We start from the raw sequence: 14,159 nt of genomic DNA on the forward strand, positions 1-14,159 counted from the left end.
ACTCTTTCGGGTTCCCTTGGCCTTCTTGGTCATCTCCGGCACCTTATAAGGAGCCGGAGTCAGCATCTCCGTAAGGAGAGCGTCCGCAGTGTCTTCGGGCAGAGGGGCCGGACATTTAATCTGCCCCGACTTCTCCACCCAGTCCTGTCAAAGGCATGGAGATCAGACCCCGAACGTAATTAAGCTAGGGGAAATAAAATATCCTACCGGATGTATAGAACTCACCGAATGCGCTCGATGCTTCGCGCTTAGCCCGCGGTCCTCGGTGAGGGAGGGAGGGAGGGACCTCGGCGCCCTTGAATAGCACCTTCCAGGCATCCTTGTGTGTTGTGTCGAAGAGCCTGTTCAGAGTTTGGTGCTGGGCCGGGTAGAACTCCCACAAGTTGAAAGCCTGTCGTTGACACGGGAGGATCCGGCGGATGAGCATGACCTGGACTACGTTGACGAGTTTGAGCTTCTTGCTCACCATGTTTTGGATACATGTTTGGAGTCCGGTCAGCTCTGCCAAACTACCCCAGGACAGGCCCTTCTCTTTCCAGGAGGTGAGCCGCGTGGGGATGCCGGATCGGAACTCAGGGGCCACTGCCCAATCGGGGTCACGCAGCTCAGTGATATAGAACCACCCCGATTGCCACCCCTTTATGGTCTCCACGAAGGAGCCCTCGAGCCATGTGACGTTGGGCACCTTGCCCAGCATGGTGCCTCCGCACTCCGCCTAGCGGCCGCTCACTACCTTCGGCTTGACATTGAAGGTCTTCAGCCATAAGCCGAAGTGGGGTTGGATGCGGAGGAAGGCCTCACACACGACGATAAACGCCGAGATATTGAGGATGAAGTTCGGGGCCAGATCATGGAAATCCGGGCCGTAGTAGAACATTAGCCCCAGGACGAATGGGTGGAGAGGGAATCCCAGTCCGTGGAGGAAATGGGTAAGGAACATTACCCTCTCATGGGGCCTGGGGGTGGGGATGAGCTGCCCCTCATCTGGGAGCCGGTGCGCGATGTCGTCGGGCAGTCCGGCTCTCCTCAGCTTCTTGATGTGTCCCTCCATGACGGAGGAGACCATCCACCTGCCTCTCGCTCCGGACATGGTTGGAGAGGGTTGAGGTGGGAAGTCCGGACTTGGGCGCTGGAGCTCGAGTGTGCGAAAATGGATGAGCAAAGGAGGAAGAAGGCGTGGATGAAAAGGTAAATCCTTATCCCTTTATATGGGCGGACGAAACTACGCCTCCCCACTAGCCTGGTAAAACTCGCTCATCCCCCCAACACCGTAATCGATGGCGCGGTTGGGTTACCCACGCCCGTATTGATAAGAATCTCGTAATAAGGGGGACACGATCTCTCGACGAGACGTGTCAAAAAACTGCCTCGCGTTATGTGCGGGGCTAGCTAAAGGAAACGGTTTCAATAAGCACCGAGCCATGACATAATGTCATGTTGCCAAAACAAGTCAGCAAATTAGATTTGTGGAAATATTATTCTCTCTATGGTGGTATGTGGAACTTATTTTGCAGAGTCGGACACTATCCTTGTATTCAAATTCTTCCGTGATGTATTTGGAGGAGGAACCTGCCTTGCAATGCCGAAGACAATACTGCGTGTCGGACTCATCATCATTGAAGCCTGGTTTAGGGGCTACTGAGGGAGTCCTGGATTAGGGGGTCTCCGGACAGCCGGACTATATCCTTTGGCCGGACTGTTAGACTATGAAGATACAAGATTGAAGACTTCGTCTCGTGTCCGGATGAGACTCTACTTGGCGTGGAAGGCAAGCTAGGCAATACAGATATGTGTATCTCCTCCTTTGTAACCGACCTTGTGTAAGCCTAGCCCCCTCCGGTGTCTATATAAACCAGAGGGTTTTGGTCCGTAGGACAACATACAATCATACCATAGGCTGGCTTCTAGGGTTTAGCCTCTTCGATCTCGTGGAAGATCAACTCTTGTAACACTCGTATCATCAAGAATAAATCAAGCAGGACGTAGAGTTTTACCTCCATCAAGAGGGCCCGAACCTGGGTAAAACATCATGTCCCCTGCCTCCTGTTACCATCCGCCTTATAAGCACAGTTCGGGACCCCCTACCCGAGATCCGCCGGTTTTGACACCGACAACGATGGTGACGATTTCCCCCTCCCGGAGGGATGTTTCCCCGGCAGAACAACTCTGCCAGAGCCCTAGATTGATTCCGCCAAGGTTCCGGCTCGAGACGGTGGCGCTTCATCCCGAAAGCTTCCTCCTTATTTTTTCCAGGGCGAAAGACTTCATATAGAAAAAGATGGGCACCGGAGGCCTGCCATGGGGCCCACGAGACAGGGGGCACGCCAAGGGGGGTAGGGCGCGCCCCGACCCTCGTGGATGGTAGGTGGCCCCCTCTGGTGCTTTCTTCGCCCAATATGTTTTATATATTCCAAAACTGGCTTCCGTGGAGTTTCAGGACTTTTGGAGTTGTGCAGTATAGGTCTCTAATATTTGCTCCTTTTCCAGCCCAGAATTCCAGCTGCTGACATTCTCCCTCTTCGTGCAAACCTTGTAAAATAAGAGAGAATAGGCATAAGTATTGTGACATAATGTGTAATAACAGCCCATAATCCAATTAATATCGATATAAAAGCATGATGGAAAATGGTCGTATCAAGCCCCCACCTTGGCCGCCTCCTCCTCTCTCCCACTAAGGTCCAATAAGGCCAATTGACTCCCCGGGGGGTTCCGGTAACCCCCTAGTACTCCGGTAAATGCCCAAACTCATCCGGAACCATTCCGATGTCCAAACATAGCCTTCCAATATATCGATCTTTATGTGTCGACCATTTCGAGACTCCTCTTCATGTCCGTGATCACATCCGGGACTCCAAACTATGTTCGATACATCAAAACAAATAAACTCATAATACCGATTGTCATCAAATGTTAAGCGTGCGGACCCTACGGGTTCGATAACTATGTAGACATGACCGAGACTCATCTTCGGTCAATAACCAATAGCAGAACCTGGATGCTCATATTGGCTCCTACATATTCTACGAAGATCTTTATCGGTCGAAACCGCATAACAATATACATTGTTGCCTTTCTCATCGGTATGTTACTTGCCCGAGATTCGGTCGTCGGTATCTCAATACCTAGTTCAATCTCGTTACCGGCAAGTCTCTTTACTCGTTCCGTAATGCAATATCCCGTAACAAACTCATTAGTCACATTGCTTGCAAGGCTTATAGTGATGTGCATTACTAAGAGGGCCCAGAGATACCTGATAACCCACAAGTACAGGGGATCACAACAGTTTTCGAGGGTAGAGTATTCAACCCAAATTTATTGATTCGACACAAGGGGATCCAAAGAATATTCTCAAGTATTAGCAGCTGAGTTGTCAATTCAACCACACCTGGAAACTTAATATCTGCAGCAAAGTATTTAGTAGCAAAGTAATATGATAGTAGTGGTAACGGTAGCAAAAGGTAATGATAGTAAAAGTAATGTTTTTGGTATTTTGTAGTGATGATAGCAATAGCAACGGAAAAGTAAATAAGCGAAGAACAATATATGGAAAGCTCGTAGGCAATGGATCAGTGATGAAGAATTATGCCATATGCGGTTCATCATGTAACAATCATAACATAGGGTGACATAGAACTAGCTCCAATTCATCAATGTAATGTAGGCATGTATTCCGAATATAGTCATACGTGCTTATGGAAAAGAACTTGCATGACATTTTTTGTCCTACCCTCCCGTGGCAGCGGGGTCCTTATGGAAACTAAGGGATATTAAGGCACCCTTTTAATAGAGTACCGGAACAAAGCATTAACACATAGTGAATACATGAACTCCTCAAACTACGGTCATCACCGGTAAGTATCCCGATTATTGTCACTTCGGGGTTAACGGATCATAACACATAATAGGTGACTATAGACTTGCAAGATAGGATCAAGAACTCTCATATATCAATGAAAACATAATAGGTTCAGATCTGAAATCATGGCACTCGGGCCCTAGTGACAAGCATTAAGCATAGCAAAGTCATAGCAACATCAATCTCAGAACATAGTGGATACTAGGGATCAAACCCTAACAAAACTAACTCGATTACATGATAAATCTCATCCAACCCATCACCGTCGAGCAAGCCTATGATGGAATTACTCATGCACGGCGGTGAGCATAATGAAATTTGTGATGGAGGATGGTTGATGATGACGATGGCGATGGATTCCCCTCTCCGGAGCCCCGAACGGACTCTAGATCAGCCCTCCCGAGAGGTTTTAGGGCTTAGCGGCGGCTCCATATCGTAAAACGCGATGAATACTTCTCCCTGATTTTTTTCTCCCCGAAAGCAAATATATAGAGTTGGACTTGAGGTCGGAGGAGCTCGAGGGGGCCCACGAGGTTGGGGGGCAGGCGCGCCCCCCACCCTCATGGACAGGTGGTGGGGCCCCTGGTCTTCATCTTTTGCAAGGATTTTTTATTATTTCCGAAAAGATGTTCCGTGAAGTTTCAGGTCATTCCGAGAACTTTTGTTTCTACACATAAATAACACCATGGCAATTCTGTTGAAAACGGCGTCAGTCCGGGTTAGTTCCTTTCAAATCATGCAAGTTAGAGTCCAAAACAAGGGCAAAAGTGTTTGGAAAAGTAGATACGACGGAGACGTATCAACTCCCCCAAGCTTAAACCTTTGCTTGTCCTCAAGCAATTCAGTTGATAAACTGAAAGTGATAAAGAAAAACTTTTACAAACTCTGTTTGCTCTTGTTGTTGTAAATATGTAAAGCCAACATTCAAGTTTTCAGCAAAGATTATGACTAACCACATTCACAATAATGCTTAGGTCTCAAGCTTACTCATATCATTGGCATAATCAACTAGCGAGCAATAATAATAAATCTCGGATGACAACACTTCCTCAAAACAATCATAATATGATATAACAAGATGGTATCTCGCTAGCCCTTTCTGAGACCGCAAAACAAAATGCGGAGCACCTTTAAAGATCAAGGATTGACTAGACATTGTAATTCAAGGTAAAAGAGATCCAGTCAAGTCATACTCAATGTAAACTAACAGTAATGAATGCAAATGACAGCAGTGCTCTCCAACTGGTGCTTTTTAATAAGAGGACGATGACTCAACATAAAAGTAAATAGATAGGCCCTTCGCAGATGGAAGCAGGGATTTGTAGAGGTGCCAGAGCTCGGTTTTGAAATAGAGATGAATAATATTTTGAGCGGTATACTTTCATTGTCAACATAACAACCAAGAGATGGCGATATCTTCCATGCTACACACATTATAGGCGGTTCCCAAACAGAATGGTAAAGTTTATACTCAACCTTCCACCAACAAGCATCAATCCATGGCTTGCTCGAAACAACGGGTGCCTCCAACTAACAAAAGTCCCAGGGGGAGTTTTGTTTGCAATTATTTTGATTTAGTTTGCATAAAGCATGGGACTGGGCAACCCGGTGACCAGCCATTTTTTCTCGTGAGTGAGGAGCGGAGTCCAGTCCTCTTGAGAATAACCCGCCTAACATGGAAGATACGGACAACCCTAGTTGATACATGAGCTATTCGAGCATACAAAACTGGATATTTATTTGAAGGTTTAGAGTTTGGTACATACAAATTTACTTGGAACGGCAGGTAGATACCATATATAGGTAGGTATGGTGGACTCATATGGAATAAATTTGGGGTTTAAGGGATTGGATGCGCAAGCAGTATTCCCGCTTAGTACATGTGAAGGCTAGCAAAAGACTGGGAAGCGACCAGCTAGAGAGCGACAACAGTCATGAACATGCATTAAAATTAATCAACACTGAATGCAAGCATGAGGAGGATATAATCCACCATGAACATAAATATCGTGAAGGCTATGTTGATTTTGTTTCAACTACATGCGTGAACATGCGCCAAGTCAAGTCACTTAAATCATTCAGAGGAGGATACCACCCTATCATACCACATCACAACCATTTTAATAGCATGTTGGCATGCAAGGTAAACCATTATAAGCTCCTAGCTAATCAAGCATGGCACAAGAGACTATGATCTCTAGTTGTCATTGGAAACACATTTATTCATAATAGGCTGAATCAGGAACCATGAACTAATCATATTTACAAAAACAAAAGAGGTCGAGTTGATACCATCTTTTCTCATCTCAGCCAGTCCATCATATATCGTCATAATTGCCTTTCACTTGCATGACCGAATAGTGTGAATAATAATAATAGTGCACGTGCATTGGACTAAGCTGGAATCTGCAAGCATTCAATAAACAGGAGAAGACAAGGTAATATGGGCTCTTTTGTCAGATCAACAATTATGCATATAAGAGCCACTTCAACAATTTAATCATGGTCTTCTCCTATCGACCCACAAAGAAAAGAAAAGTGTAACATCTCAATTTTCAATTTGGATGTTTACAATAGATCATTCATATGCATCCATGATTTATGCATTTTTCCTCTATTTGTTTTATTTGAATTTTGATCCAAGGAACTTTGAGCAACTCAAGGACCAAAAGAGAGAGCTAGAAGTTTCCCTAAAAACCAATTTTGAATTTTTTTCAAAGTTGGGAGTATGGATCAAATTGGATTTCACCAAAAATTCATTTCCATTATATCAAAAAATAAGATAAAGAGAGAAGATAAAATGACTTCTTCAAAATCAGAAAAGAAATTATTGGAAATTGAATTTGGAACCAACATATATTTTTTGAGTTTTATTTACAATTTATTTTATTAGCATAGCAAAAGGTTTATTTTTGAAACTTGCATTTTAGGCTAGATAAAAGTTCACTAGGTCATATATAAGACCATATAATTATGTGAATTTTTCTGGCATTTCTAGACTTATATTTATTTGTAGTTTCGGTGTTTCATTGCTTCTGTAAAAATAACGTTAAAAAACGCAGCCCAGCAGGCCCAGGCTCACACGCTATCTCCTTCTTCCTCCTCTCTGTACGTGAACACTGACAGAACGTTCATCCATGGCGCCTCTACCTCTTCCTCACCTCATCTTCCTCTCCCCCGCTCCAAAACGCCTCTGAACGGAACCCCCTCGCCTCCCTCGATCCCTCCCATCCCCTGGTGCGCCTCAAAGACAACCATAATGGCCATCATGAGCGCTTGAAACTGCAGCCATTAACACATCTCGCCCCACCCAACTCTGGACCTCCCCTGCCCTATATAAAGCACCATTAGGAGCCCCTCTCAACCCTCATCCGAAGCCCTCTCCCTCTTTAGTTTTTTCCCCTCCCTAACCTCGCCAATTGCTTGCCGGAGTTCGTGAATTCCGGCGACCTCTCACCGTGCATACAGGAAGCAATCTACCACCACAACTTGTTCAAGTGGTTCACCTCATCCTCCTCTACATCGTTCCGCACGCGTCCTTCGACGAAGCACACCGGAGCCACATTCTTCCTCGTCCCCGGCGACAAGTCCGGTGAGCACCCAGCCAGTGAATCACAGAGCACCACTTGTCTCTGGCCGAATTTGTTTTCTTTTTCAGGAATTTTTCCAAATTCAGATTCTTTACCAAATCTTCTTTCTTGTATATATTTTAGTCTATAGATCCGATTTAGTTGATTCTTTTTCCTACTAGTTCATAGAAATCCCATCTATCCAGAGAACCAAACGAAAAATATTTTTGAAATTTTTAAATTTTGAATTCAAACAGATTTGAATTCAAACTTCGTTAGGCCATAACTTGAGTTTCGTAACTCCGTTTTAGGTGATTCTTTTTGCAAATCGAAGCTCGTAATGTGTACTTTATGCTAGACCCAAACATACATATTTTTGCTACTGTAAAAATTATGTTATGTACAGAAACTTTATTTGGTTGTTTTGGTGTTTTTCGAAGTCTTTCATTTGTTTTATTTTTGGATTTTTGCTTGTATGCTTATGTATGTTATTGCTTGCTTACGTTAGATCATCCGGAGTGCGAAGCTTGCTACCACAAATCCTTAGAGTTCAACGATCGTCAGCAAGGAAAGTTCACACTTTGATCATATTTTTTCAATACCCAGTTTTTACTATGCATTAGTTTCACCCTCAAAGATTGCATGAGTAGGATTGGGAACATGTGGTTATGCTTTGTAGTTCATGTGGTAGGAACCTATGACTTTGATCACCCCGGGAATATTCATTATGTCATATATTGCTTAGCCATGCTCGTAGATGGGGATTGGTATGTGTGATCCATGCAAGTTGTGAGAGATAATAATTTTGGGACAACATAAGGTGGCAACTTTAATACACATCTAGGTGGATTGTTTGGGGCACCTGGAGTAACCAGTGCTTGCCCAAGGGGAATCCCGGAGTACCAGTGTGATTACCCTAGGTCCGCCACCCAGGATCAAACGGATCATAAAATATCTCATGCCTAGAAACTGTCATGTGCAGCCACAAGCCATTATGGGCTCTGGCATAGTTGAGTAAGTTGTGTGACCTCTTTCCGTGGTAGACTAGCTGATGTAGGGGAAAGTAGGTGTACCGGTCTACCCAGGGTTTGGAGGAAATACTTCAAAAAGGCTATGTCTCGATCTTCCGATCATGGAGGTGGTCGAGTCTTGTGGGGAAAAGTGCGCAAACCTCTGCACAGTGTACAAACTAATGATGATTAACCGTGTCCCCGGTTATGGACAACTTGAGTATCTAGAAGTGAATTATTGGTTGATCTCATCACTCTATTTAATGAAATTATTGGGTTACTAATAACTTGGGAATTTTGGGATTGAGTTGGAGGAACCTTCTCAGTAATGGCATTTTAACTTAGTAGTAATAAAAAAATTATTCCTTTGTTGTAGGGTAAAATTTGCTTTATGCAAAACTTAAACTCAGAGCCTCCACCATCTAAATTTGCATATAGAGATAGTTTTTTTTCATTATTATTCTACAGTGCGAGATTGCCAGCACATTCCATGTGCTGACCTACACGGCTGCAACGTCTCATGTTGCAGACTTTTCCGACGAAGATTAAAGGTGCGATAGGTCATTGTTCTACACTCAGTTTGTCGTGGAGTTGGATGGACTCATTTACCTTCAATGCTTCCGCAGTTATTTTTATTGAGATGGCCTTTGGCCATATTATTGTAATAAATACTCTTTTGAGGATCTCGATGTAATAAAGTGTGTGATTGAACTCTGTTATAATTCCTCGAGTACTGTGTGTCAGTATACCGATCCAGAGATGGCACTTAAGCACAGAGACTTCGATCCATTTTGGGTCGGGTCGCTACAAGATGGTATCAGAGCACACGTTGACTGTAGGACGCGACCACTAGGAAATGGAAAGCCATAGGAAGAAAACTTTATTTTACGACTTCCTTAAATATCCGTTGGTCTATACTATTCTCTATTCATTTCTATCTCTTCTCCACTTCAATAAAATAGTTGTTGAACCCCATCACCAAGTTGCTCAGCCCGATGAGACCATGACCTATGAAGGCATCATTGACGAAGAAGAAGAAGCTAGAGTTGACATTGATTTGAGGAGATTTAGCTCAGACCACCACTACCAAGTTGAGTCCAACGAATGATTGCGGTAGTATGAAGAGATCATATCTCTTGTGGATATGACCTTACCTATAGGTTTTTGCTTGTGTGGTGTGATCTGTGTGAATTGCTTGATTTGAAATTTTCTTGCTATCATAAGCATATGGGTAGTGATTTCTCTCATTAGGCCCTTATTCTATTCTAATTTCTCATCCACTCTAAACCTAACAGATGCCTCCAAGACGTGACCCAGAATTCCCACCGGAACTTACCCAGTTGATCCAGAACTAGAATGCCCTCATGCAGCTACTCATCCAGAATCAGAACCAGAACAACAACAACCCACCGCCACCACCCCCAGTCGACAACCTTACCTGTTTTCTGAGGTTGAACCCATCGGTGTTCTCTAGCAGCACGGAGCCGATCGTTGCAGATGACTGGCTTCGCAAGATCGGAAGAGAAGTGACCACTGCAGGATGCACTGACGCTGAGAAGGTGCGCTTTGCCGTACATCAGCTGGATGGACCAGCAACCTCATGGTGGGATAATTACACCACCACTTTCCCCATAGCCAATGTGACTTGGGATCAGTTCCTGCAGGCGTTCCGTACCGCACATGTTTCAGCCGGAGCTATGAGTCTGAAGAAGCGTGAGTTCCGCAACTTACGCCAGGGAAATCATTCTGTTGGTGATTATGTGGAGGAATTCAGCAAGTTATCCAGGTATGCTCCCGGAGACGTGGCTGATGATGCCACTAAGCAGGAGAAATTTTCGGAGGGACTAAACGATGATCTGGGACTTCAGTTGACTGTGGCTACCTTTAACAATTATCAAGAGTTGGTCGACAAGGCTCTCATTCTGGAAGGCAAGCAGCAGAAGGTGGAGAATCGTAAGAGGAAGTACGGACAGGGAAAGTACAGCTCTGGTGTTCAACAGAAGCCCCGCTATACCCCATACTCGGGAAATAATGGACTAGGATCTGGCAAGTATAGTGGACACACTCACCATAACCATGGAGGACATTCACATCATGGAGGGAATGGACACAACCATAATGGCCATAGGAATGGAAATGGGAACGGAGGAAACAACAATCAGCATCAGTCCAGCCCCGCTACACCGGCAAAGAAGGATCTGAGCCACATCACCTATTTCAAGTGCGGGAAGACCGGACACTACGCCACTGAGTGTCCCGAGGAAAAGAACGGGAACAGTAATGGAAGCTCCGGAGGCAAGAACCCCAATCCCTTCACCAGAGGTCAGGTGAACCATGTCAATGTGGAGGAAGTTTATGACCAGCCTAACATCGTTGTTGGTAAGTTCTTGATTAATTCATTTACAGCCCTTGTTCTTTTTGACACTAATGCATCACATTCATTCATATCAAGGGGGTTTGTGGATAAATTTAAGTTGCCGACCGTAGCCCTTAAAACACCTATGTTAGTGAGTTCCCCAGGAGCAGAGTATATGGCTAGTCGGGGATGTTTTCAGTTGCCATTGACCATAGGGAGACACGTTTTCCCCATAGACCTCATCATCCTAGAATCACAAGGATTGGACATAATTCTAGGCATGGACTGGCTATCCAAGTATGATGGGAATATTGATTGTGCCAGTAAGTCGATTCTTCTCACCACCCAAGAGGGGAAACGGATCAAGTATGTGTCGAGGCATATGCTAAGGAGGACTCAAGTGAATTCTCTTTCGGGGGTTGTTCAGGAGGAAGTACCAGTTGTGAAGGATTATCCCGATGTATTCCCCAGGAATTGCCCGGCATGCCACCGGATCGGGACATAGAGTTTTTTAATCGAATTGTTACCAGGCACCGGACCAATATCCAAGAGACCGTACCGGATGCCCGCAAATGATCTGGAGGAAATTAAGAAGCAGATTAAGGAATTATTAGAGAAAGGTTATATTCGACCGAGTTCATCACCTTGGAGAGCTCCAGTACTTCTAGTTGAGAAGAAGGATGGATCCTTGAGAATGGTTGTAGATTATCGTGCGTTGAATGAGGTGACAATCAAGAACAAGTACCCTCTGCCGATGATCAATGATTTGTTTGACCAGCTACAAGGAGCAAAAGTTTTCTCAAAGATCGATCTTTGATCAGGATATCACCATCTGAAGATTCAAGAATAGGATATACCCAAGACAGTCTTTACCACGAGATATGGACTTTATGAGTACACGGTCATGTCTTTTGGTTTGACTAATGCCCCTGCCTATTTTATGAGTATGATGAACAAGGTATTCATGGAGTTCTTGGATAAGTTTGTTGTGGTATTCATTGATGACATATTGATTTACTCGAAGAATGAAGAAGAACACAAGGAACATTTGCGCTTGGTTCTTGAGAAGCTCAGGGAACATCAGTTATACGCCAAGTTCAGCAAGTGCGAATTTTGGTTGAAGGAAGTCGGATTTCTTGGACATGTTATATCAGGAGAAGGAATAGCAGTAGACCCCTCCAAGGTTGAAGTCGTCACCAAATGGAAGGCACCCACCTCAGTCGGAGAGATTCACAGTTTTCTTGGACTCGCAGGATATTATCGGAGGTTTATTGAGAATTTCTCCAAGATCGCGAAGCCCATGACTGAGTTATTGAAGAAAGACACTAAGTTTGTTTGGACCAATGAATGTGAGGCCAGTTTCCAGGAGCTAAACAAATTTTTGGTCACAACCCTAGTGCTAATTCTTCCGAATATACGCAAGGATTTCCAAGTATATTGCGACGCTTCTCGTCAGGGACTTGGAGGTGTTCTTATGCAAGAAGGAAGAGTTGTTTCATATGCCTCACATCAGCTTCGACCTCATGAGCGGAATTATGCCACACATGATTTGGAGTTAGCAGCCGTAGTGCACGCACTCAAGACCTGGAGACATTTTCTTATCGGAAATCATTGCGATGTTTACACGGATCATAAGAGTTTGAAATACATCTTCACGCAGAAGGAGTTGAACCTCAGGCAGAGAAGATGGTTGGAGCTCATAAAGGATTATGACATGAAATTGCACTATCACCCAGGAAAGGCCAATGTTGTGGCAGATGCATTGAGCCGCAAGAGCTATGTTAATACCCTCATAGCAGGAGGATTACCTCAGGAGTTAATTGATGATCTTAGAGATCTTCGATTGGAGATAGTACCACGAGATTTTGTTGCTGCAATGGAAATTCAATCCACTTTGTTGGGAAAGATCCGAGAAGCCCAGAAGTTAGACAAAGGTATTGCGGAGATAAAGGGAAGGATGAACCAAGGAAAGGCAGAAGGATTTCGTGAGGATGAACATGGAACCTTATGGTTTTAGAAGCGTATTTACGTGCCAAATGACCCAGAGATTAGGAAATTGATTCTTCAGGAGGCTCATGATTCGCCTTATTCAATACACCCGGGCAACACCGAGATGTATTTGTACTTGAAGGAAAGTTTCTGGTGGACTGGTATGAAGAAAGATATTGCCGAGTATGTAGCAGTATGCGACGTATATCAGAGAGTTAAGGCAGAGCACCAGAAACCAGCAGGATTACTTCAGCCTTTGCCGATACCAGATTGGAAGTGGGACAAGCTTGGCATGGACTTCATTACAGGATTACCCAGGACCCGATCAGGCTATGATTCTATTTGGGTAGTGGTTGATCGCTTGACTAAGGTAGCTCACTTCATCCCTGTGAAAACCACATATACAAGTGCTAAGTTAGCCAAGATATACATGACCAGGATCGTATGTCTGCATGGAGTTCTGAGGACCATGGTATCAAATAGAGGAACACAATTTACCTCAAAGTTTTGGCATTAGTTACATGAAACTTTGGGTACCAGGCTGGAGTTCAGTACAACTTTTCATCCGCAGACAGATGGGCAGACCGAGAGAGTCAATCAGATTCTGGAGGACATGTTGAGAGCTTGTGCGCTAGATTATGGATCTAGTTGGGATGATAATTTGCCTTACGCAGAATTCTCATATAACAACAGCTATCAAGCTAGTTTGAAAATGGCCCCTTTCGAAGCTTTGTACGGAAGGAGGTGCAGGAAACCATTGATGTGGGATGAATTTGGAGACCGTAAATTATTTGGACCAGATTTAATTAGAGATTCAGAGGAGAAAGTCAAGCTGATTCGCGACAGACTCAAGGTAGCCCAATCCAGACAGGAGAGTTATGCCGATACTAAACGCAAGGAGGTAACCTATGAAGTCGGAGATAGAGCATATCTGCGTGTGTCGCCACTTCGAGGAGCTAAACGATTTGGAGTCAAAGGAAAGTTAGCACCATGGTTTCTGGGGCCGTACAGAGTTTTAGAACGCATGGGTGAAGTTGCCTACAAGTTGGAATTACCATTAGCCTTGTCAGGAGTTCATGATGTGTTTCACATTTCCCAGTTAAAGAAGTGCCATGCAGAGATGGCCAATATTCCTTTGAGAGATACAGTGCCATTGGAGGCCATACAGTTGGATAGTGATATGACCTATGAGGAGAAGCCCATCAAGATTCTCGAGACTACAAGCAAGGTTACCCGCAGCAAGGTCATCAAGTTTTGCAAGGTTTAGTGGAGTCATCATACTGAGGAAGAAGCCACCTGGGAACGAGAAGAAGACCTCCGACAGGACCACCCACACCTTTTTGCCTGCCAACCCGAATCTTGAGGGCGAGATTCATCTT

The 14,159-nt window shown here is 44.5% G+C and overlaps 1 protein-coding gene across 1 annotated transcript; it reads left to right on the plus strand.

The window, feature by feature from the left end:
• The first annotated feature begins 9,799 nt into the window (after positions 1-9,799).
• Positions 9,800-12,808, plus strand: LOC147991524 (uncharacterized). Its single transcript, XM_087538711.1, has 2 exons — positions 9,800-10,814; positions 12,528-12,808. Exons 1-2 carry the CDS (start codon positions 9,800-9,802, stop codon positions 12,806-12,808), a joined length of 1,296 nt encoding a protein of 431 aa, XP_087394837.1.
• Positions 12,809-14,159: the final 1,351 nt, after the last annotated feature.

This window comes from Triticum urartu, chromosome 1A, assembly GCF_056163025.1.
Source record: "Triticum urartu cultivar PI428250 chromosome 1A, HENAU_Tu73, whole genome shotgun sequence".
NCBI lineage: Eukaryota > Viridiplantae > Streptophyta > Magnoliopsida > Poales > Poaceae > Triticum > Triticum urartu.